The following is a 27,095-nucleotide window of genomic DNA, read 5'->3' as shown; positions in this document are numbered from 1 at the left end:
CTGGTCTTCATTTAGAACCAAAGAGAAAGCCAAGCCTGTAGTGGTAAGTCCCCCAGCCTTCCTTAGAGATACATCTCATACGCAGAAGCAACTTTGTCTTGTTCTTGTTTGTCGTTGTAGTATGTGAACAGTCTAGGTTTTAGTCAGGTTTTGACCTCACTTCAGATAAGCAATCATGTCTGAATCCTCTCAACTAGTGGCACACGATTAGTCGATGTTCATATCACGCTACAAATCTCCATTGCCACATCCTTTAAAACTACTCCTCGCGCTTTCCAGCATCGACGTGGCTAGGTTTCCGGTTGGTCAATATAGGACGACATCATATGTGATGCTTTAAAACAAGGGACAAATGTTTGGCTGGGGGCCGTCTTGCACAGCGGCCGGAGAGTCAATCTCGCTGCCTAGCTTCGATTTCAGTTCGACTGTGGGCCGATTGAAACGAATGGCATACAAGCGGGAGTGGGAGCGGCTTGTGCTACAAGAGCAGCCATCAGGGCGGCTACAAGTGTGTTTGCAAGTGCGGACGGATTCATGCTGGAGTCAGATTTGGGGCTGGCCGACATTCCGCTTCGTCAACCCTTTTATAGCATCAGGTTCGTGCTGTTGGATGGAGTTCATATCTATTACACCCTTTGTCGACGCTCGCACAGAGGCCTAGGGCTGTCAGCAATGCAAGTGAGTCAATTCACTCGCATCAACATCGCACAGAGAAGTGCCTTATGCATTGGCTGATCGTGATTTCCTGGGAAAGATCTTCTCGGCGCAATCGAAGAACGAAACTAGAAGTAGACTATTTTCGTCCACCTGCAGCCGACTCGTTGAGCCCGATATCAGCGTAAGTGTATCGCGGGCTTCCATTATTTGGCCAGCTGATCCACGTATAAAGCTTTCGTAGTCAGACGCTCACTCAACCAGTAAACGCGACATGCCCTCCCAGATCGCCATTCTCCTTCCAGTATATCTCTCTGTTGTCGGCAATGGATTGTTGTTTGGGATTGCTTGTATGCAAGCGTAAGCATCTGTGTCCCTTATAGAGCAGCAATCAACCTACCGACTATAACCATAGCTTCCAGTACAGTCTGTGCGTCCTCCTGGAATCATCCCATTAGGATACCTCGAATTCTGAAATAGCAAGCATCCCAAGAACGAAAGATTAAGCATCAAGTTGTTGGTCCGTGTTGGGTGGCTGTCCTAAAGATTTTCAGCCAACGATGGAACCTACATACATAGGTCGCCTTCATAATGCAAGCCCGAGTTTTTTCTTTTAGATAATGCTGAACTTCTTTCGGCAGGGGTCTGAACGCGGGTCATCTCGGCCTTGTTGTGACCGCGAGTACGGAATAGGGTTCCACATAGTACTGTTGCTAATTTTATCGCCTCTAGTGTGGGAGGTCTTGGAGCATTGGCCGACGAACGCGATCGCACTCAGCATGTTTGTACTTAGACTTGTGATGGGATTTTATTTCTCTATGCTGATGGATTTCTAGGACGCTACTTGTTCGTCTTTCCGCTCTTCTCATTCCTGTACTCTTTCTCATTGGGTTCATAGTGGGCTGATCTCGTGACCGTTCGTCATTCTTCTTGTCTGGGTGTTATTGACTCACTAATACCCACAGGCATTTATGGCGTTTGCCTCTCAGCTGTTCTTCGCTGGTCGGATCTATAAATGTTAGGAACACTGGACTTCATCAAGCAAATTTTGACAATCCCCACTAGTTCTAGGCAGAACTCGTCTCGCATTCGTAATCCTAGCTGTCTTTGTGAGTTGATCTCGATATCCCTTGGCTGTTCTAATTTTTTTACAGACGATTTCTTCTCTCTACCAACTTGGTGAGCATTGTTTTCAGCGGAGAAAATCACGCGTTATACCTTGATGCTCAGGAGGATATATCGGTGTGTTCCTGTTCTGTGCTCCGTTGTGGGCTGATGTACCCGACAGCGTTTACGGTCCTTTGGTGAGCGAGCTGTTGATTTAACAAATAGATTATGGACGAGTGAGTCTAGCGCAAAGACCAAATTGAATGCCACAATGTTTCAATACGAGGTATAGATAACTCCTCAGAAGAACTCTCTGTTGAATTGGTTGCAGAAATTAGTGTGGTCAATTTGGGGGATGGCAGCGGGCCAAGATATCTTGATTTCGCTCATCCTCATCGGCCTCATTTACCATCACGGTTCAAGGAGCCTCCCAAGGTGATTCGACGTTATTCTCTCAGGCTCCGGGTCGTTTTGAACGAACCTATAGCACTGTGCAATTGGTTCAACGTGTCACCATCTTCGCTATTAACACTGGCTTGTGGACATCTCTGTGTGCTTTATTTGTCATCATAACTGTGCGTTCTCAATGCTTGCTCTTGTGTATTCCGATCGACCCCCCGCCTCAGATGGTCGCATTTCCTTTGAAAGAAGCTTGGATAGGCCTTTATCTTATGATCTGCCCACTCTACTGCAACACCGTTCTCGCTAATCTGAACGGTCGCAATTATATTCGAGGAACGAGCACCATAGCGCTGAATACACTCGAGTTACCAAGTTCGAAGAGTGGGTCTACGACTCATCAGGTACCAAGGTTTTTGGGTCTTCCTTGACTGAGCTGAGCTACTTCAGGACGTTGAACCACAGGTGTCGAATATCGTGTTTGCCAGTCATTCAGGAGCGATTGACTCTAGGACCAATGGATCGCAACTGGAGGACTTGGACGACAAGGTTTAACTTGTTATTATTTTATTGTATAGCACTTCCAGTAGCAGATCACGGTATAGGTCGTGTTCAGTACAGCCAAGGGCCCAGCTGCGGCGCTGCGCAACAACTTGCAGTTTGGAAAGTAAAGATTCGGAACAGGCAGTTGCAGTCTGAGTATGACTGGTAAGTACTAAGCATCGTCCAATCGTTGAAGATTTAGATTACTCCGCTTCAGTTTTGCAGTTGAATCCGGGTTGTCGTAGTTTTGTTTTTGAGTGTGACATCAGCCGCCGTGACAGCACTTACATTCAGACGAAAGCATCCTTCGCCGCTGCACTGGTAGAATGCCAGCTGTGGTGGTCAGCAACCCACCCGGGCAGAATGGGATTGGTCGACACTTTGACAATATGTCGACATCGCAGATTAAAGCTCAGATGGTCGAGGTTGTCCAGCGGGAATCGAAGGGAGCAGGAGCACTAGCCTTAATCAAAGCAGCCCGCCACCAAGTCGTTGCCGCGCGCGACCATGAGAGTAGGGGTGACCTCAAGAATGCATTGGCCTCATATACAAAGGGCGTATCGTTGGTTAAAACCGCACTCGACTCTACCGAATATAAGCGGGAAGCACACACGGGGTTGGTTCATAAAGAGTGCGCCGAGTTTCAGCGGGTGAGTGGACCAGTGATCTGGCCTTGCGACTGGCTAAGCCTTGTAGACATATAGTGCAGATATGACGGCCCGAATGACTGCCATCGAGGAAAAGCTGAAGGCAATGGAAAAACTGGATGAGAACAAACCAGTCCGGGTTGGGGGCATCCAAGAAAGGATACAAGCACTCAAGAACAGCGGTCTCAACTTGGCCACGGAGCGCAGAGTTGCGCCAACACCATCATCACCAATGTCTACCACCCACACTATCGTCTCTCCCTCTTCGTTTGGTCCACCATCTCCGACTTCGACCCCGTCCTCCTCACCAGTGCAAACGTATACTCCAGCCATACCAATCGCTCCCCCGTTGACCCCATCTCGGACACTCAGTATCTCCAGCACAGAAGCAAAGTTCCCCTCCATATCTGAACTTGACGAGACATATCCGGCACCACGAGATATTCCCGACTACAACTTCCTTCCCATCGACCGACCGTCCAGTACTCCAGTAACCCCAACGGTCAGCTCGTTTGTCAGCAGGCCGGCCTCCCCAACCAAGCCCCCCATTCCCCACAAGCCCTCTAATCTTTCTCCTGCAAAGCCTCCGTTACCAAAGAACGGAAGCGTTTTTCCAAAAAGACCTGCAGAACTATCTTCGCGACTTCAATGTTCTACTTCTCGATGTGCGGAATCGGGGAGACTTCGACAAAGCTCACATCAAAGTCGACGCTGTTGTCTGTGTAGAACCAGTCGTCCTCACACGGCCGGGGTAAGTCGAACATCATTATTATCCTAAAGATTCATGTCTTTCACCCATAGGTTGACCGCTCAAGGATTGGAAGACAGCATGGTTGGAGCACCAACGAAGGAGACGACCATGTTCAAGAATCGCGACAAATTCGATCTAGTCGTCCTATATGACCACTCATCGACCACTCTTGCTTCACAGCCTATGACTACTCTTTTTAGCCTGATATATGATCAAGCATTTACCAAGATGCTCCGCAATATGCCAATGCTGTTAGTTGGTGGGCTCGATGCATGGCGTCGTGAGATGGGTGACGATGGGATAGCCGGCTCGCCTCCATTGAAACCACTCTCCGCATCGGTGCCTTCACCACCCATCAACGGCAATGGCCTGCTCAACGGATTTACTCCATCTGCGACCAATGCTAGTCAGATGACCAATGGATTTTCGAGCACAAGTGGTAACACTTCTTCGGACCCACATCAACTGTGGAACCCTCGTGCACGATCAGACACCAATCCTCCGCAACCACCCACCCTTCAACACCGACAAAATTTCTCACTCGATCAATCACACTCCTTCGGACACTCAAGGGCCCCCGCTGAAATATCGTATCCTCAATCGTCCAGTCTCACCAGGAGGCCGGCTGTAACAAGAGCTAGCCCGTCTTCTCTGCCACAAAGTATACCCGAAAATGTACTTTTCCACTCTGTTTATTTTCTCGTGTTTGATATCTTTCATACTAGTCATCTTCAATGCCTCCTGCCATTGGTAGCATTACTTACCCTTCATTCGCCCCACGAATGACATCTTCACCATCCCTCCCTGCAGCTTCATCTTTGACATTTGCGTCCTCCTCAAATATCTCCCCGGGGCCCATCACTTCTCCCCCACTGGCTTCGATTAATCCCTCCCTTTCACGACGACGGAGCGACTTCATCGACCAGTCCATGGAAACTTTGTCTCTCCAAAGACAGTCGATTGACTATCCTCCCTCAAGCATGCATAACAATATCCACGTGATAAGACCACCACCGGCCGTTGCATCCCCGGCCGAACGTCAAGAACGAGCGACTCCACGTTCGTTGGCACATGCGACCGGAGGTGACGATGGGCCACCCCGAATTAACTCGGATTATCCACCATCGTTTTGGCCGATCGCTTCTATGAGGACTTCAGGACTGAAGAATCTCGGCAACACCTGCTATATGAACGCCCCAATACAGTGTTTGACTGCAACTTTCCCCTTCGCTCAATTCTTCACGAGTAAGTCAGTGTTGTCTTCGTGTTCAGATAAGTAACGTGTTGAAACAGTGGGACGCTGGCGGAATGCTGTTAACACTGTCAACCCATTAGGCTCCAAGGGCTTATTGTCTGGCTCCTTCGCAAGCCTAATTCATGCCATGTGGAGTGGTGAACTGCCCTACATAATACCACTGGATTTCCGGGTTTGATATTCCTATAATATCTGGGAAACTAAGTAGGCTGATTCATTGGTAGAAAGTTGTTTGCAAACTCAACGAGCAGTACATTGGCTCCAACCAACATGACTCTCAGGAGTTTTTAAGTTTCCTACTTGATGGAATCCACGAGGATCTCAATCGGTTAATCGTGAAGCCGACCTTTACGCGGACACCGGAACAGGAGGCCGAACTTGAGCGACTGAGTACACAGGTTGCGAGTGAACAAGAATGGCGTCTTTGGAAGACGCGCAATGATAGTATCATCGTCGATTTCTTCCAGGGTCAGTTTAAGAATCGCGTGCAATGTTTGACATGTCTGACGGTGAGTTCCACTTGAATTTTTTCCCCACCATTCCTCACACAGTCAAAAACCTCCAGACATCAACCACGTATAACGTGTTTTCCATCCTTCAACTACCAATTCCACATGGAAGAAGCTCCAAAGTGCCGTTGCAAAGCTGTTTGGAAGCGTTCTTCAACACCGAGACACTGGAGAAGGAGGATGCCTGGGATTGTCCGAAATGCAAAGCCAAGCGACGAGCAACCAAGCAGCTTTCTCTTGCACGCCTTCCCCCCGTTCTGGTCATACACTTGAAACGATTTGAAATCAATGGTCGGTTTTCCGATAAGGTCGACACATTCGTGGACTACCCTGTTAGATCGCTCGACTTGACCAGTTACATGCCCCCTCCTCTTCCTCCTGGGGCAGACAAGGGCCGTATGATCGTGGCGCCAGACGATCCGAGGTCACAAGTGCCGCCATATCGATATGACTTGTATGGGGTCACAAATCACACGGGGAATTTATCTAGTGGACACTGTGAGTTAGTCTCTTACCTTTCATTCTGGTTTGACACGATGGCTTAGATACGGCCTTCATAATGGATCGTGACGGGTGGAAGTCTTGTGATGATAGCAGCATCCGACCAGTCGACGAGAAGCAGGTAGTCGTGAGTCGTTTGTCTTTTTCCGATTTTGATGTTGGGTCTAATTGCCTCTTAGAATCAGAAGGCCTATGTCCTGTTCTACAAACGCAGCAAGAACGTCATGTAAACTAACGCATTTAGAGCCATAACCCACGGATAGTTTTTTTCCCTTTCCTTTATGTTGGATTTACTGCTTGCTGCTGTGCACCTACTTACGTAACATTTGTACTTTACACATCTACCGCCACACATTTGCATTATAAGCACAAGAAAGGAATTTGTATATGCTACGTATGACTTGCTAATGATGTTAAGGTTTAAATTTATCAATGGACGTCGACTAGCATCGCAGAGTCCGCGACGTTATCAAGAAAGTGGCAAGAATGACAAGCAAACGTGTTTTCACCCTGAGTCTTGACTGGATAAAAGGCAGGGGAGAAATGTGTTCGACAGCGGAAACATTCCGGATCGTCTTGTTCTGCTTGGTAGGCATCGAGGCGGAAGAGAGGGTCCAAACGACGGGCTTTACGGAGGAGTCCATGAGCTTGAGTCACAGGCGCCTGCTTGTAGGCCCGACAATAAACTTGAAGTGCAGTCTGCGACGACAATATATTATTAGGCGAGGGGAGCTAAAAACAAACTCACCTCTCCCCCTTCATTCATTTCGCAGAGGCCGTACATGTCACGTTTACTTCGTTGGTGTTCCTTGCACGAGACAATCGGTCCCATACAACCGGATTCCCCCTTGAACGTGATCATGGTAGTGGTGTCTCGTCGTGAGCTCTTGACCTTGAAACAAGCATCAGTTCTCAAGGGCTATGGAACGACTGAAACTACGGACTGGCTGGATCTCAAAGCCAAATTTATAGCCCTGTTTCCATGCACAAGACGCATGGTATTCTCTGTTGCAGTCGGAACATCGAATGACGGCTCCCTCTGTTTGGTGGCATATGCTACATCGCTATCAAGACACCACCAGTTAGTTGTCTGATATGGATGCTCAGTCACGAGCACTCACTGTTGTCCAGCGGTGTCGGGCGATGGAGCTTAGACCTTCCACGCAACGTAGCCGTGACGCATCGGTATACGTTATCTCGTTCATGAAGACTGAACAAAGGACATGGGTCCAACCCTGGCCCTCGGTCGGCTTACGAGCATGCAAATACGAGTCCGGTGGCAGGGGATTGGGAGGAACAGCGGGCTTGACTACTCCTTTGCGTTCTCTAGGACAAACGAGACACTCTGAATTCTATATCCCAGTGAGTAAGCGAACTGAGCAGGGTGAAACTAGTGATACCAGGGCGGCTTCTTGTAGTTCTTCGTTCTTGCATACGTCACATATCCATGAATCGACGGAATTAGGACCAACAATGGCACCGCAAACACCTGCAAGGGCACTACGATGAGCAATTATACGACTAAACAGTCGTGAATGATATACCAGCATGAACACGGAACGAACATCGTTTACACTGTAGGACCTTACCAAGAGGACCATTCTTGTGGCAGGCCATACATCGGAGTTGCGGCGCAGTGGAGAGTGCTGGAGGTGGGGTAGATTGCGCAGAGGTTGATGTCTGTGGATAATCAGAAGTTTATTTGAACACGGAAAAAAAGGAAACCAACTCTTGCTCGTTTCGCCACCGGACCTTGGAGTGGCGTCCCTTCCCGCTTTTCTGGGGGAGCAACCTTTTCAGCGGGCTTCTTTGCAACAACGGCCGCCACTGGAACGGACTCTTCCCTTGTAGGACGAACATTGAGGTCAGCATATTTACGCCAATTGGTCCCACAAGTTTCACAAAGGATACTCGTACTCAGCCCCTTTGGCGCCTTCCACCACGTCTTGGATTCGCGGGTGCGACACGCCCCACATGTCGCAGTCTTGGAGGGATGAAGGACTGAACCCTCATCTTCCGATGGCCCGACATGCTGACCAGCGGCTGCTTCTTCGAGACTGCGATATTGCTTGGCCGGTGGCTTCACAGGTTTGCCATGCTCCAGTATACGGCGATTTTCCTCACCCAGTCGAGCACTGCATTGAAGGATATTTAGCGTAAGATAAGTGGTGTCGCCACAACCTACCACTTCCAATGTCCATAGAAGCGCACTACTTCATATATCGATCGCGTGGGAACTTCTTCCCTGACGGCGCGAAGTTCTGCTCCATGGGCTGCGAGGCCATCTTCGAAAGCAGCGATTTCTTCTGGGCCCCACGGTTTGTCCATGTAGCGAGTTTCTGTCCGTTTCCACTTTCAGATCTATAAGAGTGAATGTCTCTTCCTTTGAGAACCAACTGACCTTCTCCAGACGCATGGGTGATTTCATGTTCACAGTCGAAAACGGACGAGCGGTGAGCGCTGCGACGGAAAATCGGTGGATGACTTCTGTCAACCAGTCAACGCTGGATCGAAGACCCTTGTCGTTCGTAAGCCGGGCTTTGCAAGATTCCACTGCGAGGAAAATCAGACAACGGTAGTTGGCTCATGTTGTAAAGGCAGACTTTCAGCAGCTTCGGAATCACTCAAAATGTTGATCGCGCTCAATACTTCCACAGTATTATCCCCACCGCGGGCATCTTGTTCTGCTAGACATGCATGAGCGTCGACTAGTATCAGTACAGGAACTCACCATGAGGTTCCGTGTTGACGATATCATCTGGCACAAGAGCTTGAAACTTGGCCCCAAGTCTGATGGCAGTTCGAGGAAATATCAAGTCTTCTGGGTCCAGAGTATCTTCCGCGACAGTATGCTGACTGTGGATATGTTTATATGCCAAGCACGAAAAAAGCACACAGCACGAACCCGAAATACCGGAAGGGCCACATGCGAAAGTGCTTGATATCGAGTTTCTCCTCTTTCTCAGCCTGTAAGCGATCTTTCCGAGGCCGGCCACGGCCACGCATAGCTGGAGCGTTGGTTTTGCGTGGGAATCCGGTATTGAGAGGTCGATCACGACTATCAACCTCTTCTTCGTGCCGTTTAGAGCAAGGAGCGCAGGTCCAGCCATAGCCTCTCGATGGCTTGGCAGCTAGAGGGGGCTGGACGCATCCCATATGAAAGAATCGTTTGCAACCGTCGCACTGAACAGAGTCGGCACTAGAGTTTTTAGACCAATAAACCACAAAAATAGGTATACACACCTTGGACACCAAATTTGGCAAGAATCACAGAGACGCAGGACGTCAGTGAGGTCCGGAACCACCTCTTTCTCCACCACAACATATTCGTAACGTTCTATAAGTGTGTCTCTGATGTTATCTGGCACTAGAACGTCTGGGTTGGCGTGGATCAAAGGAGAATTAGTAAAAACCCACGATTGCGACAGTCTACTGACTGAATGACCTCGAATTCCCTTTTGATGTATGGGTCAAAAAGGCGATTGAAATAAAAGCGGTCCGGGCGTTTCTTCCAGCCTGAAAGGTCTGAAATTTTATCGCGATGAACGACATAGCATTTGGCGCGGAGTTGATTGATGTCGCAGATTTCGGAATAGATGGCAGCCAATAGGATTCGGGAGTCGGTGACGGGACGGTCGCTCACGTCGCTTGGTCGATAATACCACGCAAGACGAACGCGGCTATAAAAACACAGTTTGCCCTCTGGACCCTTCGGTGCATCTTCTGGTGGCAAGAACTCCATTATTCGCGCAACAGAGTATGGCGTGCCATCACGAACTGCCCAAGGCGGTGAGCAGTAGACGTGGTCTGAAAAATAGACATGCTATATGAGCAGAGTCGAAACACCATCAGAACTGGAATGCAAGTACCATTGACTTTTACTTCTTCGCCGTTCTTGAGATACACAGGAATTACAGTCTCCGACATCGCCAAGGCAAGGAGGAGAAATGAAACTAACAAAAATAGACGTAGCTACAGAAGAGGAGAAGTAGAGAGAGATGGAGGGTGGTGGGGATTATTGGGAGCTCTATCGAGCTTGGTGGTAGAAAGAGGCAAGATGCAGGCGTGGGAGACTTGACCGGTGGCTGACAAGCTATCCCTTGACCTCTTCACTGAATATATTTTTCTAAATCCATGCGCATACGACTTAAACTATATGTTTAAACCTGCTACAGGTTTTTTGGGCTGCCATACGGCGCTGATGTACCCATTTCATCGAGTTTCGCTTGCCAACAAGATTGATGATTGCCTATTTGGGACGCATAAGTGATGTGACAAACTGTGACCAGCTATGTGACAAACTGTGACCCTCCTTCGTTTGCTCTTCTGCTCCAACTTCGAAGTAATCTCTATCCATTGAGCGTGCTGGACCCAGTGAAACCAAAGACCTCAACTCAGCCAGCCAGAACCAGAAACACTGAAAGAGTCATTCCTCTAATGCGATCGCCAAGTCAGCACCGCTCGAAATTCGAACGAGGGTTCTGAATCGTTTACAGAATGGTATCACACGAATATTCCATCCTTCCCCTCACCACTCGACAATTGTGTACTCCTCCATTCATGTCCCGCACACTTGTGTTGTGACGCTCACTGAGGCTGGCTCGTCCACTACAACAACTCGGAATCTCGGATCGCACCTACTTCATTCAATCCTAATTATCACAGTCTCAAGTTATGCTTCTACCCGCCCTCAACCAGAGAGCAAGGGCAACTCATCTTGTTCCTGCCAAGATATCGACTCCGGCTGGACAAATGCTCAGTCACCTGCCGCTTCAAGTTTCAAGCTCAACAACCTTACAAGCTGTCTTCGGTGTTCAAGTAATGGCTTTCATCATAAAATCATTCTAGAATTCCCTCGGCTCACCGCGTTCGAGAACCTTGGGAGGAGATGACAGTAGAGCTTTTAGGGCTGGGCCAAAGACCTCCTCTGTACTTGTACTCCAATACACGAGTTAATACTACTTTTGCGCCTAACCGTAGTGAAAGGCGTCTTAGGCTCTTAGCGGAACGGCCGTCATACCGTTTTCGGAAAGTGTCTGCATGGCTTGACCTCAGCTGTCATGTCCTCATTCCGGAGTATCAGCAAGAAACTCGGTGTGGTGGAACTCGACGCTCTTCCTCCTCCGGTTTTACAAAAAGTGCCAAGCGGCACCACCGGCAGTGGTCGTCGTCGGCCCAAAAAGAAAGCAAGATTTGGATTGAGCGCCGCCTGGTCAACTATTGCCTCTCGTTTTGGCACGGTCTCGACGCCCTCTTTATCCTCAAGCGAGATTCGCGCTAGTCTTGTTGAACAATCGAGTGTTGGAACCAGAGCTGTCGATGCAACCAGCGATCCTGACCGAGTGCGTTGTAGTCTAATTTCATAATCACGTTTGCCTAATAAACTCAGGTTGACCGCATTGTTGTTGACCGTTCATGGGCAACGGAGTCGAGGAGTCGGGGGTCTCACGACGAGGAACGTAGTCCGGAAACAAAATCGAAATCCAGCTATGGCGCCGCGCCGCTGACACCTTTTCAAGAGGGTTGGCATCCGTCTGGTCCTCTCCAGAAACATACCCCGACTATTCTTTGGAGCGTCTGGGCGATGCTCCTTCATTTTTTCCATCCCACCTTCCCAGACGAACGGACAGAGCGACATTACAAGAACGTGCGAAATCAGTTTGCTTGAGAGTGCCATTCCCTAATCTATTCACAGGAGGATTGGGGCCTTTCCAAAGGCCTTGCACGGTGGGCGGCTGTCTGGCTTATCATAAACTGGGCTCTTGGAGCTGCTTTCAGTGCCAGACCACGCAATGCCATGGACAATGTGTTTCTCTATGGAGTTTGTCAATTATTTTCTTGGCTGGCTTGTTTGTATAACCGGCTGATCAGATTGGGACTGTCTTGAGTGTGCCCATTGTGTCAGTCTATATATCATCTCAATTTTTTTTTCTTTAACCGCTCGTTCACAGTCTTATTGTCGCGTTCGACTGGCCGCGCACACATTCACTGATCTACCAAAGTACCATCACCGCCAGTCTCTCTCTCCTCGTTCATCTGAATTCCTTCTAGTCATTGTTGGTTTCTCCATCTTCATGTGGGGCTTTTACTACCTCCTCCTCATGTGCGTCTGGTCTCTTTCCTCTCAAACAGCAAATGATTGGGTCCCTAGGGAATTCTGCGGCTTTTATCCCAATCCCCACAAAGTCTTCGATTGCCCAGGAAGAGATTTCATTGGGCTATTCTACTACACAACTGTCAGCTGTCTGTTTATTTTCCTTTCACTCCCCCTCACCAGTTATCCTACAGGCCCTTCCTGTTATCGGACTATTTGGATTGAAGATGCAAAGAATAACTGCTGTCCTGGGTGGTTTGATCATCTTTCTGATGTCAGTGTCCTGTTCACTCTCGTTTTTGGCCTTTATTCCCGATGTAGTGGTTGTATTGCCATCGTGCCGCTCCATCCAACGCTAGCAAGGACTATGGTCAACTACTTCCTCTTCTTAGCATGTTTGTCCTTCCTATCCTGCTTTTGTCGTTAGTGAACGTCTCCAGTCATCATCTATTCTCACTACAAGCGTGAAATGGTGTGTGCCTTCATGCACCGTGGGGGGGTTATTCATCATCCTCCAGGCCGAGAGACGCCTTTACTCATTGAGAAGCCAGCTAAAAATACAGTTTAAGGTAGGGTCCTTCTTGATCAGTCTATCTGATAAAAGGTTAATTTCCGTTTCAGGAAACGCAACGAGCTCAAATTAATGAACGAAAAGCTTCTGATTCTAAACGGCGCTTGACATCGTAGGGTCTCTTTGATTTGGTGAATCTTATTCTTATGCTTCACAGATATGTTTTCCATGATAAGTTTTCTTCGCTGTTGTGATATAGTCAGGGTTGACTCTTTTTTCACAGGTCCGAGTACCCCTCAACTCTGCCCGTAATATTGATCCCACCTCTTTCCGTCGCTCGTCTGATTCTTGTTCCAGTTCTCGCCGTCCAAAATATCAATTCCTCGGGTATCATCAGTAAAGACCACGACATCGAGTTCAATGCACTCAGCGGCAGTCTGAACATGATGCGGAATGGTATGTCTTGCTCCCCTTCCTTCCGAGATATTCATGCTTTCTATAGTGCTCAACGATGTTTTGGATTTGTGAGCGTCATTCTCGCTGAATAACAGCGACTAACTGAGGAGATAGTAATCGTATGGACAGCGGGACGTTTGAAGTTTCCTCCAGGGTAAGTTTCTGCCAGTGCACACCGACCCTTTAATCAGTTGCCAGCCGTTTGCCTTTCATACTACTATGCGGTCTTTGTTCGTGCCTCTGGTGATTGGTCTTTTCGATTATCAAAGTCATCACAACTCATTCCGTCAGCAACTCGCTACCGATGCTCGTGGCCAGGATTTTGTTGCCGAGTTGGACCCCAATATCGATAAGGTCAGCACAGCTTCTCAGATCGGTTCGCTAAAACTGGACTGAATGAACCCTCGAAGGTGGCAAGGTGGGCGGCATACCAGGCAATGGGAGAGACAGCAGATGTGATTACGCGACACATGAAGGAACATCCCGAAGTTGCAGGTGTCGTCATTGGTGATCACGTGCGGTTACGACAAATTGTGAACAACCTTGCATCGTAAGTGTCTTGCACCTACTGCTCCTTCTTGATTCAGTACCTCTTACAGCAATGCTACCAAATTTACACCAGCCGGCGGGCGAATTGCCATCACAACTAAACTCTTGCACCCAACGCCTGAGCAAGTCATGGCTCTCGAGGATTCGGACTCACTCTTGAGGTTCCCAGTCGACCAGTCAAAGTCGAACGGATCCTCTTCCCCCAACAAAGAGGGAAACGGACATCCACTTTCGAGATCTCATTTAGACCAACATAATTTGGCCAACGGCGTTGCTCTAACTGAGGAACTCAACAAGATTGTTGTCAGGATCGAGGTCATCGACACTGGGTACCTTTTCGCCGAATTGTACTGGCAATCACTTACTATGATCCTAGCTATGGCATTACCCGCAGGGACATGGACGAATGTAACCTCTTTTGTTCGTGCGGCCTGTTTTCAGCTGTCTAAATCTGATATCTTCTTCTTTAGCTGCGTTCAATCAAACAGAACAGGGGAAACAACAAGGTGGGAAGGGAACCGGCCTCGGACTAGCTCTCGTTCGACAAATCGTCAAACTCAGCGGTGGTCGACTTGGTGTGCGCTCTAAAGCTGGAGAAGGCAGTTGTTTTTGGTTCGTGCTTTCTAGTTTTTCTCTTTGTATGGCTGACCGAGTTATGTGTAGGATTGAACTTCCTCTTGGCGTGGGCCGTGAAGCACTGGTTCCTCCTGACATGGAGTCGGAGCATTCTTCGACTGACCCAGACATCACTAAAGTTCGCAGGGCAGCGAGGTCAAGCACCGATATTCCTGTGTCGACAAACAGTCTCACCATGGCTGTTGACGCTGTTGCATTGAAAAACTCGGTCATCAAACCGCCCTTGGATCGGTCTAGCTCTGCTATCCACAACATCATGGAACAAGGTGGACGAGTTGAACTAGGTTTGGCCAAGCCATCCGATGCGTTGAGTGGTCCTACTCCCACATATACCCCAAGTCCATTGGCTTCTCCCGGAAGGTCTTCTTTGGATGTTGCGGGAGAGGCCTCTTCGACACATGTCCCAAACACCCCTGCTGCATCTCCTTCCTCATCGCGACCGACATATCTCCCCATGCCCAGTCCAAAACGCTTCATGAAAGATGCGTATCCTACTGCGTCGACCAATTCCGGCATCAGCTCTTCATCAGCGTCTTCACCAATGTTGACATTCGACTCCAACTTTCAAGGTATTCCTACAAGCAACTCAGACACTTCGTTGCTGTTCGACCCTGGCATGTCGGTCCTCGTCGTAGACGATGATTTGATAACGCGCAAGTTGATGCAAAGGATGATGACGAAATGGGGCTGTATCGTAGAGACAGCAGAGAACGGGCAAGCGGCTTTGTTTGCGCTTGGTGCCGTTGCGACCCCGGCAAGCGAACAGACCTCAGGAAGTCACTCAAGGGGACCAATATTAGAACGACCGGCGAACGGCGGGGACGAGGAGAGGTTTGATATAATATTTTTAGGTGCATACTCCACCTTACTCTCTGATATTTTGCTGAATTTTGTTTGCAGATAACCAGATGCCAATACTAAGCGGACTCAACGCTGCGGCCAAACTACGAGAGTGGGGAAGGACAGATTTCATTGTCGGCGTTACGGGGAATGCTCTCTTGGAAGGTGAGTTGAGGTATCGACTTTCTGTGATAGGCCGCTGACGTTCTTCAACAGACCAGGAGGAGTATATTGCGGCTGGTGCAGACCAGTATGTGAACCTAAACATCGATGTCTCTCTCTAACTTGTTTGCATTAGTGTGTTGACCAAGCCCGTCAACGAACAAGCATTGCGTCGCATGCTCGTTCTCGCAGATTCTCGGCGAAAGAATCGGACAATTTTGCCGGGTCCTCCTACGCCCCCATCTTCATAACCCTACATTCGATTTTCTCTTTTCTATAGGACGCTCTATCTTAGTCTCTGGCCTATTGCTATTTCCAGGGTTCCCACTCCGCTTTGCATCTGCATTTGTATCTCTAGCTATCACATCCTACTTTACGCCTCCATTTTTACTCATGCACACCGTCGTTTTGTCACTACGCATCTGTACACTTCTGCGCATTAGGTTGGCAACAAACGAGACTTGAAGAATTTGATTGCTCTATCAGGTCAATGGATCGGTGGAACAGACAGCAGAGCCAACAAGCAAGAAGCGTTTCAACCAGGCTGAGCCACCGTTTTCGAGAAGAGCATTTCATCAAGGCTACCAGATCGCCTACATCTCTCACTCGCTGTACATCTTCATGATTACTATCACCTTGCTTTAGTAAGGTCCCCCCCATGGTCACAACCTGGCACAACGATCATGATCCACTGATGGGGACCCAGCCAAACATGTACAAATCAACCCGAACGCCCTGGGTCAAAAAACCCAAAACCTTCGATGAAACCTCGGTGAAAGTCAAGTATCTCGTAATAGCAATTACACGATAAAGCTGTCAATCAGCCGTCGTCCTTTGACAGGCCACGCAAGTTCCCTTCTGTCAAGTACCGTAGACGAGAAAGTTTGACCCCTTGTTGACGATCCAAGAACAACGCCACTTTACCATCTCGACTGTGCTTAGGCAATATAATGCCGCTTTGTTGAACAATCCCCTCATCGCCATGTATATCTGGCCCAATAACCACCGCGCGTTGTTCGGGTTCCGGTCCTTTTTGGCTCGTTGCAGGTGCTGTATTTAGCATGACAGTGTCTGAACACAAAACCAATACCTGAGTAGGTTCAACTTAACTTAGCCGAATTATAAAATCCTACCGAGTGTGTTCTTCCTCCTTCCTGTCCCTGTTGGTTACAAGTCAATAAACAGTTTCTCACGCGCACTTTGGCTTACCATTTGTACTTCCAAAGCGCCGATTTTTTCCGAATCTCCTGTCAGACCAACTCTCCTTGTCACAACGCCTGTTTTATTGCAATATGCGCCCCCAGTTATCAACACTTCGTCACCTTGGCAAAAGTGTCTCCGTACTGCCGAAATCCTCACCGCTCGCCGTCTCTTGTTGATTGTGTGCCGCACATGCACCAAACTTTCTCCACTCCCGTCCTCCACCCTTTCAACACAGAATAGTGCTTTATCCTTGATCTCAACACGCTCCCCTACCCCCGGTTGCCGATCGCAAGCGAAAACATGTCGTTGCACCCTGGCAATTGGAACGTCCAAGATGTCGCCGCTCTTTGTTGGTGTCATGAGGAGTCTAACCAAGTCGATCGCTTGACAGTCTATCCTTTCGCCAGCAACCGAAACTCTTATGCGAGCTTCCGTTTCGCTCTGACCTATGAGGTATCCGCTCCGCAAATTCGCCATCGCATTGGGAGTGGAACACAACACGCGTTCCCGGGGAAAGCGCCATACCGGCGCAGTCCGTTCCAATGTCGTCGAGCAAGCCAGTGTCAAGTTTCTCCCATCTTCTTAGTACTTCAGGAGGTGGTTCATTCCAGACGTCCGTCACACAGTCCTCCAGAGCACAATACGCGGGAACACTTGAATCTGCGTAAAGTTCCGTCGGAATCTTCCGCGATAAAGAATACATCGTCTTCGGCCAGAATCCATTGACGAGTAGCCAGAGGTCCTACGTTATAGTCCAATTGGAACCATCGACCGCGCCATGCATGAAGTTGACCTCCAATGCTGGGCTTTTCGTAGAAGCCTGCTCTTTGAACAGGACTAGTCGGTCCAGGCAATGACCTTGCTATTGTCAATGGCGCATTACATATGCCAACGATTCACGCACGTAGTTACTGAGACGATTTTTGTTAGCTTGGTTACCAGTACTTTTGCTACTCCCAAACTGACAGTCTCCCTGAAGTCTTGAATCTCTCATTTCCAATCGTTGAGATGACATTGGAAACTGTCTGGCCATCGACCAGGAGACTGTAAGGGCAACCCTGGAGACTCCGACGAAAGCCTAGCAGGGGAGGATCCAAAGCGTGAATAAAAGCTACGGGAAATACACGGAGGGACCGACCTAGCAGGGGAGGATCCAAAGAGAAGAAACTCTAAGGGTCCGCCTGCTAGGGCGCCAACTATATACTGGTCGTCCGTAACTGCCGACGTAGAGCGCAGAAGGCCTGAGCGGCGTCGCAGGCTCTGTCCCAAGGTGATCGTTGGGAGGGTCTTGACGGATCGGTGATTGTGCGGGCGAAGGAGGCCGTGGACGATGGTCGGGGTGGGTCGGAGCGTCCGAGGGGGCGCCGGTCGGATGCGCCTCGGATGCGTTCGGAGGGTCCGAAGGAGGCCGAAGCGGGGGTTCCCCTGACAGAGACCAAGGAACTTGAGATTTAGGCTATCGTTGTGTAGCGGAGGAAAGCGAGTGTTACCGACGTCACATGTCTTCCCCGTCTACTTAATCAACTTTCACTCCTTTTGCTCTACATACCCTTGTCCTCTTCGTTGTGACGTACACGCTACACTATTCCTTTCTAACTTCAACCACCTGAATCTCGCTGGAATCCCTTGCTGATATCAACCTTCATAAACAGGTACGCAATCAATGCAACTTGAATCCAACCACCGCAAGCATAACTGCACTGCAACGCACAAAGCCTTCGTTCCTTGCGCGCGCTCGAGTCAACCAGCGACTTCATATCCATGATCCGACTTTGCTGTCATTATCAAGACTTCCTGCCGTTGACCAAATGCTATCACTTACCTGGTCACTTTTCGGCCCTAAACAACATCTGAACCATCTTTCAGTGGCCCATATCACACTCGTCTATGTCTTGACGCTGTAATGACCGTTAAACTCTCGAGTCGCTCATCTTCCTCCCTGAGTTGCTCCGATGGGTGTGTTGTGAACAGTTTGGCATCGAAACCCCTCAATATTCGGATGTTATCTCGTCCATGACTCCTGGATAGCGCCACATATGCATTGAATGCGGTCAACTTTCCCGATGGTGGCTTGCCTAAGTCAATTACCACGTATTCTATGGTTTGGCCTTGCGACTTGTAGTCCGTGAAAGAATACCCCGGTGTTACCGCGTATTGTCTCCTTGAAATGGTTACGTCCTCGTCGGCCCCCGTGTGGACCTCAAAGGTCGCAACTGAAGGAACAATGGGTATAGTACCCGATGGCAGCCCTTCAAACGCTGGGAAGGTGCTATGGTACGGCCTGAAGAGGATAACGGCTGGAGGGTACTGCAACACGATCCCATTCGAGACCGGGTCTTTTTCTAACGGCAGTGATTCTCTAGGGTCCAAAACAAGATCCGCGATGACGCCACGAGTGCCGTTAGCCAGTTCAGCTTCTGTCGAAATGTTCCACAACACCATGGCCTCCATTCCAACTGCAATCTCCACGACCTCCAGAAGACGACTTGACTTTTTGCTATCCAAACTGGCCACTGCGAATCGTTGCCAAGCATTTAAACTTGCTTTCGTCTTGCTGACCACATCTTCGCTGTGGCATCGATAGACGCTGATGACCGCTCTTGGCCGCGTGCTTTCTCAAAGAGTGCGTGTTCCACAGCATTCTAGTGCTATGTCGTGGCGTTACCAAAACCGCCCTCGCCCAAGGATCGGTGTTCCAGTTTACTGGGATCGCTTTCCGGTCGTCCACCAATAAGTGCTCTAGGAGCTCGATATCGTCCTTGGTACAGTCGCCAACACGAAGCCTCTTCAACAACGCCATCCATTCAGGATCTGTTACGCGCCTTTGCTCAGTTAACGTAACGACAACGGTGAACTGTAAGTATAAGCTCAATCCTTCTGGCGAGACACCTGGGGCGGCTTGCAATCCATAAAACAACGCTTGTTTTGGGTCGCCAATGGGAGGGAACTGGTGCAAATCTCCGACTAAGATGACGTTCACCAGGCCAAAAGCATCAGTTGGCTGTGCCTCGCGCGGAGGTCCTGCTTGACAATACCCATGATTTGAGACAGCAAATGCAAAAATCTCTTGGTCAACATCGAGAATTCATCGATCACGAGGTATTTCACTGGTCCTATGTTCCTCATGCGCTTTTCTTGAGTACCTTTTCCTCCTCGAATTCGTGTCTCGTGGATTGATATGCCTGCCCAGTTGTGAACAGTTTGGCCACCAAAGAGACTTGCAGCTACGCCAGTTGTCGCCGTCAACGCTAATAAGCTTCTTGCATTCAGATCCTCAAATGATTGAGCAATCGCTTTTAGCACCACTGTTTTCCCAGTCCCTCCTTCACCTCGAATAACCATTAAAAGCTGTTGTGGTCTTGCTCCAGATAACGTGTCGCGCAGGTGATCGAGCACGATATGATGTGCTCTAGATTGTTCGGTATTCAGGATTGGGCCCATAGCATTGAGGTTCGCAACACTCGGAGTGATATCTGTCACACCACCTTTGTCAATCACGCGACCGGAAACGCTTCGCTCCGATTCTCCCAAGACGTGAATTCGCCCCAAGTCTTTCCCCCCCAAATCTAATGTCGACTGCTCCACGAAATTCTTGCTCTTAGTATATGCCGAAATCTTCTTCCCCCATTCATGGAACTTCACCATGTCATCCGTCGTTGCCTGTCGAACAAGTGGCTGAAGCGGAACATTACTTGGGTACTCCTCGCTGAAGATGCCTTGGCCGAATGCAATATCCACGGCTTGCTGTCCAAACATGCGCTCCCGCAAACCCTGACGGCTTTGGCGTGCGAACTCGATTTCCTCTTCTGTAGGCTCTTTCGCAAGAGTGGTTGCATTAACTGATGGCACTTCTGTGGTAACGCCATTCTGTTCTCTTTCTAGATCCTGCGGCTTTCGTGGACCGTCCTTCTCCTTCTCTTCGCGTCGCTTCGCTGCGCGTTTTGTGCACTCGTGGAAATACTGTATATTGGCAACCAATCGTTTCTGTTCAACGGTAGCACTTTCCAAGAAAGTCGACCAGGCCGTACAGAACGAGGTTTGCCCACACGCCAGATCTTGTAGGTGTCGCCATGGTAGGAACAGTAACAACATCTGAGCACTGTAGTACTCACCCGCCGCCCCCGTTTCTTTCTTAGGAAACCATCGGCCAATGAAATGCAAGTTAATCTCGTGCCCTCTTCCTCGCACAATTCGACAATGGCCCTTTCGCTTGCTGCCTTGACGATAAGGCACACGCACGCTACGAGGGCGTCCTCCATTGTTACGCTTGGGCGCTGCGTTTTGAATAACTTCTTGCACGTTTGGTTCACTGAGGGCGACTGCAGAATCTTCGTCAACGATCATCAAGTCATCTGTTCCATTGTTGCTAGGGTTATCTTCCCGTCCACTCGATTTTTCGTCACTTTTGCCGTCGTAGGTCAGGGTGAAATAATCATAAAAATTCATTTCGGCCAGAGCGTCACCGCGGTCTTCATACTCCTTGAGTTGGTCTTTCAAGACCAACATCCCATCAGAATCGCGACTCAAAGGCACCCGTTGCTCCTGCGTCAATGCGTGAGCAACAAAAACGAATGGAAATTATTGAAAAGAGCTACATCGCACCCATCAACATTTTCCGACGTCATTGTTGAGCGAAACTCTTGGTCATCCCTGTTAATCAACGTCAAAAAATGGGGGCAACTTGGTGCTACCACCGCACATACGTTGTGGTCCGGAGATATGGGAAAACTCGTCGAAGTTGAGCGGTTGCTCTGTCCCAATATATCGTGACAAATGTGTGTGAGATATACCGATCCCCCCAGCCCATGAGGTAACTGATGACTTCAGGCCCGCTAAACTCTTGTTGCCTGGTCAAAACATTGGCGCAAGACTGTAAAAGTCGCTTGCTCTTGTCGAGACTCCTCTTTTGTCGTGCAGATAATTTCTCTTGAAATTCCACAGCCTTTGCCATTAACGCAGATGCATTGGCCGTTTGTACTTGACGTTTTGCAATGTAAAGTGTGATATAGAAAGTGATGTCCTTGGTCTCCGCTCCGTTCGTGATCAGCTTGAAATCGTTATTGGCGCGGGTCACTTGCGTCAGGGGTGGATGCCATGCGTTAATTTTCGAGTACAGACGCTTAGGCCCCCAATCCCCATCGTCCGTGACCCAATCACTTTCAGCTGTGCGCCAAGGGGCTCTTCTCTTGCAGACTAGTCGCCCCTTTTTAATCTTCTGACATCGATTTAAATCACACTCGTGAGTTTGAACCGCGCGAGCAATACGCGCTTCGGCTTCTGCTGCTCGAAGTTCATAGCCCGGAACACGGGGGTCAACAGGTCGCGAGAAAGCAATATTCTTCCGTACAGGAAGAGCCATTAACGTCTCGCCAGTTGTATCCGCAATGTGTGCTCGAATATTTCGCTGAATGAAATTGCGCATTTTGGTGCGGAACTGTTCACTTCTCAATGCCGTCTTCATCGTCTCTGCAGTCGGCGCTCCGCGCAGCCACAGGAGGAGATGAAGATGTAGAGAGCCTCGAGCTTGTGCCTCCACCGTGCCAATATACCCATTGACATAACCCAACACCCCACAAGAGCGCTGAATTGTGCCTGACGGGTTGACTTTGATCCCAAATAGCTCTTCCAATATGACATTGACAAAAAAGTGGAAGTATTCAGCAGAGGCGAAGGGATCAGCAGCAATTGTTGTACTACGCGAGTTGCTGTCTGGTCCGAACCTCGCCACGAAATGATCCAGGTCTATCTCTGCGCCGGCCAACACCTGCGCAATAGGATCCCCCGTGTCGGCAAAATTGATTGTTGTCCAAATGCTTGGTGGATTAAAGCGCAAAGTCATGCCCCCATACTTGAGCACGAATGGCGACGCGACTTTCATCAGTGCCCGTGACTCGAGCGAAACAGACGTGATTTGTTGACCAAAAAGCACGAATGACAGGGTTACTGATGGGTTGTTTGCGATCTTCTTCCTTACTTGCTTTGACAAAATCTTCTGCTGTAAGTTTTTGGAACGCTTCTTTGTTTTGGAAGAAGGTATTGAAGTCCAACTGCAAACAGGCCGACCTGCAAACTTGACGTTTAACTTGCACGCCAAAAGTTTGAAACATAAAATACAGGTCTTTGCGAAACCGACCGTCGTCGTATTGAAGCGCCCATCGAACATGTTCTTCGTATGACACTTTGCTCGGACGATCAACCTCCAGGCCCCCCAGACCATACGGGAAAAGCACAGGGAAAGTGCCCAGAAGATGGTTGGCATTGGTAGGGCCCCCGTCCGTTCTCTGTCCGGCGTCTTCGCGAGCATACTCGTTGACAAATGTACTTCCTGGACGCACAGCATACTGTGGTTTCGGTGGTGGCATAAAATTACGGACCGCTTCCCTATACAGGTCTTGGTCGTTGAGCGAATCCCCAGAAACATCGATGGCGCCATGTGGCTGTAGAGGAAAAACTGCAGGTGCTGAAAATCATGTCAACCAGGCTGATGGAACATAAATGGCCACGAACGATATTCCCCATCGACAACATTGTCCTCTTCACTGACTGCATGGACCGGGAGCAGGTCTGTCAATAGGCAGTGATTATGGTACCCTCAGATATGGAGCATCAACCTTACCACTTCTATCCTCAAAATCGCGTTCCTCTGCTTCATCTGCAACATCATCCACGTCGTCGGGCGTCGGAATCATCGTCCATTGGAGCATAGCCTGCATGTTCACGAATCGGGATAGACTCGTCTTCAGAGCATCGCACTGTGGTTGTTAACTCCTCCGGAACACCATGTTCGGGCAGTTCTAGCAAACGTTCCATGGATATCTCAATGTTAGCATATAAACCATTGTTAGCCTTCAGCCAATTGAGCGCGTTGTGAACCCTTTGCCGCTGAACTTCGAATACCTCCGGAAGTGAAGAGAGTGGGACGTTCTTAGCTCCCACAAAAGTTACGCACATCACGGAGGGCAGCAGTGCAATGGGGCGAGGCATAAGATTGCCGACAATCATATCCGCTATGGCATTGGGGTCCAAATGATATGTTGAGACGTTGCCACGTAACGCACTCTTCATATGTTCAAGCTTCTTCTTACCAAGATGCTTTGGGAAGAGCTTGACGATGTACGCAGCAGGAAAATACAAGCCCACAAGAAGCCGCTCAGGCAAAGTCAAGATGGATAGTTCAAACGGCACGTCGCCAACCCACATATTATTGGCCAGAGACAAGGGAGGCGTTATACAAATTCGTAATTTTGATGAACACTGGCGACAAACAAAGTGAGGAGGGGGTCGACGAAGGGCTGGCGCGTGTAGCAACATGCCGTTGACTAATTTCTGAGCAGCATGAGGGTGGCTTGGCTTCAAGCATCTTGGGTGTGGAATATCTTCAGGCTCCGCAGTTACCAGATCTCGCAAGAAGAGTCTACGAGCGCAAACAAAGCAAACGCCCTTCTTGAGTGCTTCATTGCCAGTACGATCTATCACTCTGCAAGCACACAGTGAGTTGGGACAAAGGGAGCCTTGGGACACATACTGAGAAATGCAACGCTTCACAGTGTCGTCATCAACAAATTGCAGAAAGGGGCCGTCGATGAGATCCTCTAAGTCCCCTTCCAGTGCCGTTTCCCCACTGGCGCAGGCGCTTCTACCCTTCTCCTTTTACGTGGCCTGCTTGGCGCATCATCCTTCCGGACACGTTTGGTGCCTTGCACTCCACAAGCTCTCAAGACTTCTTGAAGCTGTGGGTTCGCAAGGCTACACACATAGTTTAATAGCTTGTCGCGTTTGTGTCGACAATTGGTAGGAGCAGGTTGAATGTCTTCCAACATCAAAATGATCTCGCGCACAGTGTGAGTGCGGAGGGCCTGTGAAATGGCTGTAAACAGAATCAGTGCTACCAATATGTTTCAAACAAGCAAATCACACCTTCAAATTGAGCAGACATTGTCAACAGTGTGGAATGAGCGATGGTGGTTAAGGGGGCAATCAGTACACGCACCACCATTCAACGTGATCAGTGAGTGACGCCATCCCATAAGTCATCACCATTACGTGCATGTACCGATAAGCCTCATCTTATCGTTGGGGATCTCACTATTGATTCAACAAAAAAAAATGAGTGGAGTTAACATTAACACAAAGACTGACTACAACATTGGAAAGAGCGAAGGATTAGCACTAGATAACCGATCCGTTCAGAACATCCACAATCAAACATCGCTTCGTCTCAAGATCTACCGGCGAGATATAAAACAACTGCGGCGCAAGTTGGCCAGCGAAGGGCTGGCGTCCAGGTATTTCACCAGCCTGCTTGCACGGATGACCCAGCTCTAGATATCTTGAGCACCGGGCCATGGAGGACCGTCAGGCTTACGGATTTCCAGCTTCGGAGCTCCTCATCGATGATGATGTCCGACGTGCTGATGTTGTATAACTCGACGACGCACTCCACTGGAGTACCAATCTTGAAAGCGAACTGGTCGCCATAGTCAGTACCAAATAAATTCAGGTCCGTCTGGACAAGACAAGTAAGGCATGTGAACAAGTTGCTAGCACTGCGCATGGAACGTACAATCGTTGCATTTTCCGCAAAGAGTAATGGCGACGAGATACTCTTGCTTGTCGCTAGTCAAAGCCCATGGCTCCCTTTGCGTCACAATCTGGACGGCGCTACATAAGGCCCAAGTGACCGATTCAACAACCTCGCACCTTTCCCAATAGCTCATCATTCATTAATTGATGCAAAATGTCGTGGAGTAGCTTGTACTCCCTGCCTTTTCCGCCCAGGAAAATGTTCTTGAAGTTAAGATTAGCAGTGCTTAATGCGAGCAGACTAGAATATTACTTGAAGGCCTCCATCGCAGTGAGCATAAAGGATGTTTCCCTTCAACACAAAGACAGATTGTCGCCCATCCAAGTGGTTACAATAGGTATTGAGGCAGAGCCCGGAGTCTTCGCCAAGATTTGTTAGCCGTAGGATACTGGGTAGCGGGAAAGGGGGACAGTCCATCGGAAACGAAACGAACGGAGGAGCGAACGCGTGCGATTGTCCTCTACGCCTAGGGAACGTGATTGTCCTTTATGCCTAGAAACGGCTTCCCATGACGCGTCGCTGCCGCTCCGTAATCAAGCCAACGCATTGTGGGTGCCCATTAGCGACCCTGACCATTTTGAAGGGCACCTACCCCAACAAGCGGCGCAACTCTTCTCCCCCACAGTGTCTCTCTAAATGTCACAAACAGAACCACACATAGGCTTTTCTTGACGCGATGCTGAACTGTTGTCGGAGGCAGCTTAACCAGTCGTCGTCGTGCATTGGGACTGCAGGCAGTCATGTGACAAATGATGATTTGATTCAAGTTGATTGAGTGGGGATTATTATTGATCTACACCATGCACGAAACTGTTCCTTCCTTCACATCCACGCTGTTGCAGCTAACATCTCGATGTCTTTTTCATCTAGAAACACGTTAGCAGTTGCTCACACAGCTCAAAGTAGAATCTGACTGTTTCCGCTTCTAATTGCCTCGCGAAAGGCGTCAGGGGAAAGCATCTCCACCGCCTCGTCCACGAGTTGCCTCCTCGATATGGATAAATCCCTTGGAACAGCCGCCCGGTCGGTGAGACGTAACAAAGCCATCGAGGGCCCCATGCTATCACAATTTTGACAGTGTCCTCTTCATCTTCAAGAGACCTAATCTGAGCCAAAAACTCCTCGCCGCAGCGCTTGGAGATTGTGGTTTAATGCCCTCTCGACCAGCGCCTCCTCTTGATAAAAGCCAGTCGATATGACCTACAAGATATTAACGATGAAAGGACGAAGCTTTTGAACGCTGACTTGGAAACGGTTCTTATTCGATTGGTGTTCGGCATCGGGTGCGCCGCACAGTTGCACCAAAAAACTGCGGCAGGTAAGACAACAAATTGTAGCCTCAATTCAAAAACATACTAATGGTTCTGCAAGTAATTTTCAGGCTTGACTCCGAGGTTTCCCACGTACGCTGCCCACCGGGCCATTGCGATTGACCAGTGACGGAAGAAACCGGAAAGCCTCAGAGAGCGTCGAGCTTCTTTCTGCCCTATTGCTGCTCGCGTCTTCTGGTGCTCGCGACACTCCTCGCGGTGGGCCTTCCAGTGTTGCTTTTGGCAAGTCCTATCGCAGTAGCGCATGGCCTGACAACCAGAGCATGTCTTCATAACTCGTTTTTGCCCACAATGACCGCAGCTAAAAGTGCTAATAGAGGAGTGGAGGAACCAAGTCGACATGTCGTAGCTGTGGAAGGTTAA

The 27,095-nt window shown here is 49.2% G+C and overlaps 4 protein-coding genes across 4 annotated transcripts; 3 read left to right on the top strand and 1 right to left on the bottom strand.

Moving 5' to 3' along the window:
• Positions 1-928: 928 nt before the first annotated feature.
• Positions 929-2,715, top strand: MIND_00367200 (uncharacterized protein; the record flags this gene model as incomplete). The annotated part of the gene is made up of 16 exons (XM_037360511.1): positions 929-1,014; positions 1,070-1,084; positions 1,296-1,336; positions 1,387-1,435; positions 1,491-1,500; positions 1,553-1,570; positions 1,620-1,671; positions 1,720-1,763; positions 1,809-1,833; positions 1,885-1,896; positions 1,943-1,958; positions 2,008-2,047; positions 2,093-2,196; positions 2,249-2,336; positions 2,388-2,564; positions 2,611-2,715. The coding sequence occupies 16 exons, from the start codon at positions 929-931 to the stop codon at positions 2,713-2,715; spliced, it is 882 nt and encodes a 293-aa protein (XP_037223396.1).
• A 314-nt stretch (positions 2,716-3,029) lies between these two features.
• Positions 3,030-6,596, top strand: MIND_00367100 (Ubiquitin carboxyl-terminal hydrolase 4; the record flags this gene model as incomplete). Its single annotated transcript, XM_037360510.1, has 10 exons — positions 3,030-3,353; positions 3,400-3,860; positions 3,910-4,101; positions 4,152-4,776; positions 4,827-5,346; positions 5,395-5,528; positions 5,581-5,865; positions 5,922-6,363; positions 6,411-6,493; positions 6,546-6,596. 10 exons carry the CDS (start codon positions 3,030-3,032, stop codon positions 6,594-6,596), a joined length of 3,117 nt encoding a protein of 1,038 aa, XP_037223395.1.
• Positions 6,597-6,795: 199 nt separating this feature from the next.
• Positions 6,796-10,293, bottom strand: MIND_00367000 (Zinc finger protein 1; the record flags this gene model as incomplete). Its single annotated transcript, XM_037360509.1, has 15 exons — positions 6,796-7,065; positions 7,115-7,258; positions 7,311-7,430; positions 7,488-7,718; positions 7,767-7,855; positions 7,911-8,046; positions 8,096-8,501; positions 8,552-8,718; positions 8,768-8,919; positions 8,970-9,053; positions 9,098-9,222; positions 9,272-9,565; positions 9,610-9,733; positions 9,784-10,173; positions 10,236-10,293. 15 exons carry the CDS (start codon positions 10,291-10,293, stop codon positions 6,796-6,798), a joined length of 2,790 nt encoding a protein of 929 aa, XP_037223394.1.
• A 1,133-nt stretch (positions 10,294-11,426) lies between these two features.
• Positions 11,427-15,865, top strand: MIND_00366900 (Histidine kinase; the record flags this gene model as incomplete). Its single annotated transcript, XM_037360508.1, has 25 exons — positions 11,427-11,708; positions 11,756-12,013; positions 12,062-12,187; positions 12,238-12,266; positions 12,318-12,367; positions 12,418-12,469; positions 12,518-12,602; positions 12,655-12,734; positions 12,782-12,855; positions 12,901-12,932; positions 12,979-13,029; positions 13,082-13,143; positions 13,189-13,206; positions 13,255-13,427; positions 13,474-13,495; positions 13,542-13,581; positions 13,626-13,781; positions 13,838-13,977; positions 14,027-14,305; positions 14,353-14,396; positions 14,447-14,588; positions 14,640-15,463; positions 15,513-15,617; positions 15,669-15,702; positions 15,751-15,865. 25 exons carry the CDS (start codon positions 11,427-11,429, stop codon positions 15,863-15,865), a joined length of 3,273 nt encoding a protein of 1,090 aa, XP_037223393.1.
• Between the last annotated feature and the right edge of the window lie 11,230 nt (positions 15,866-27,095).

The sequence above is a fragment of the Mycena indigotica genome (assembly GCF_014461135.1).
Source record: "Mycena indigotica strain 171206Taipei chromosome Unknown Mind.scaff0003, whole genome shotgun sequence".
Classification (NCBI taxonomy): Eukaryota; Fungi; Basidiomycota; class Agaricomycetes; order Agaricales; family Mycenaceae; genus Mycena; species Mycena indigotica.
The sequence above is the reverse complement of the archived record's forward strand: the minus strand, read 5'-3'. Positions and strand labels throughout refer to the sequence as shown.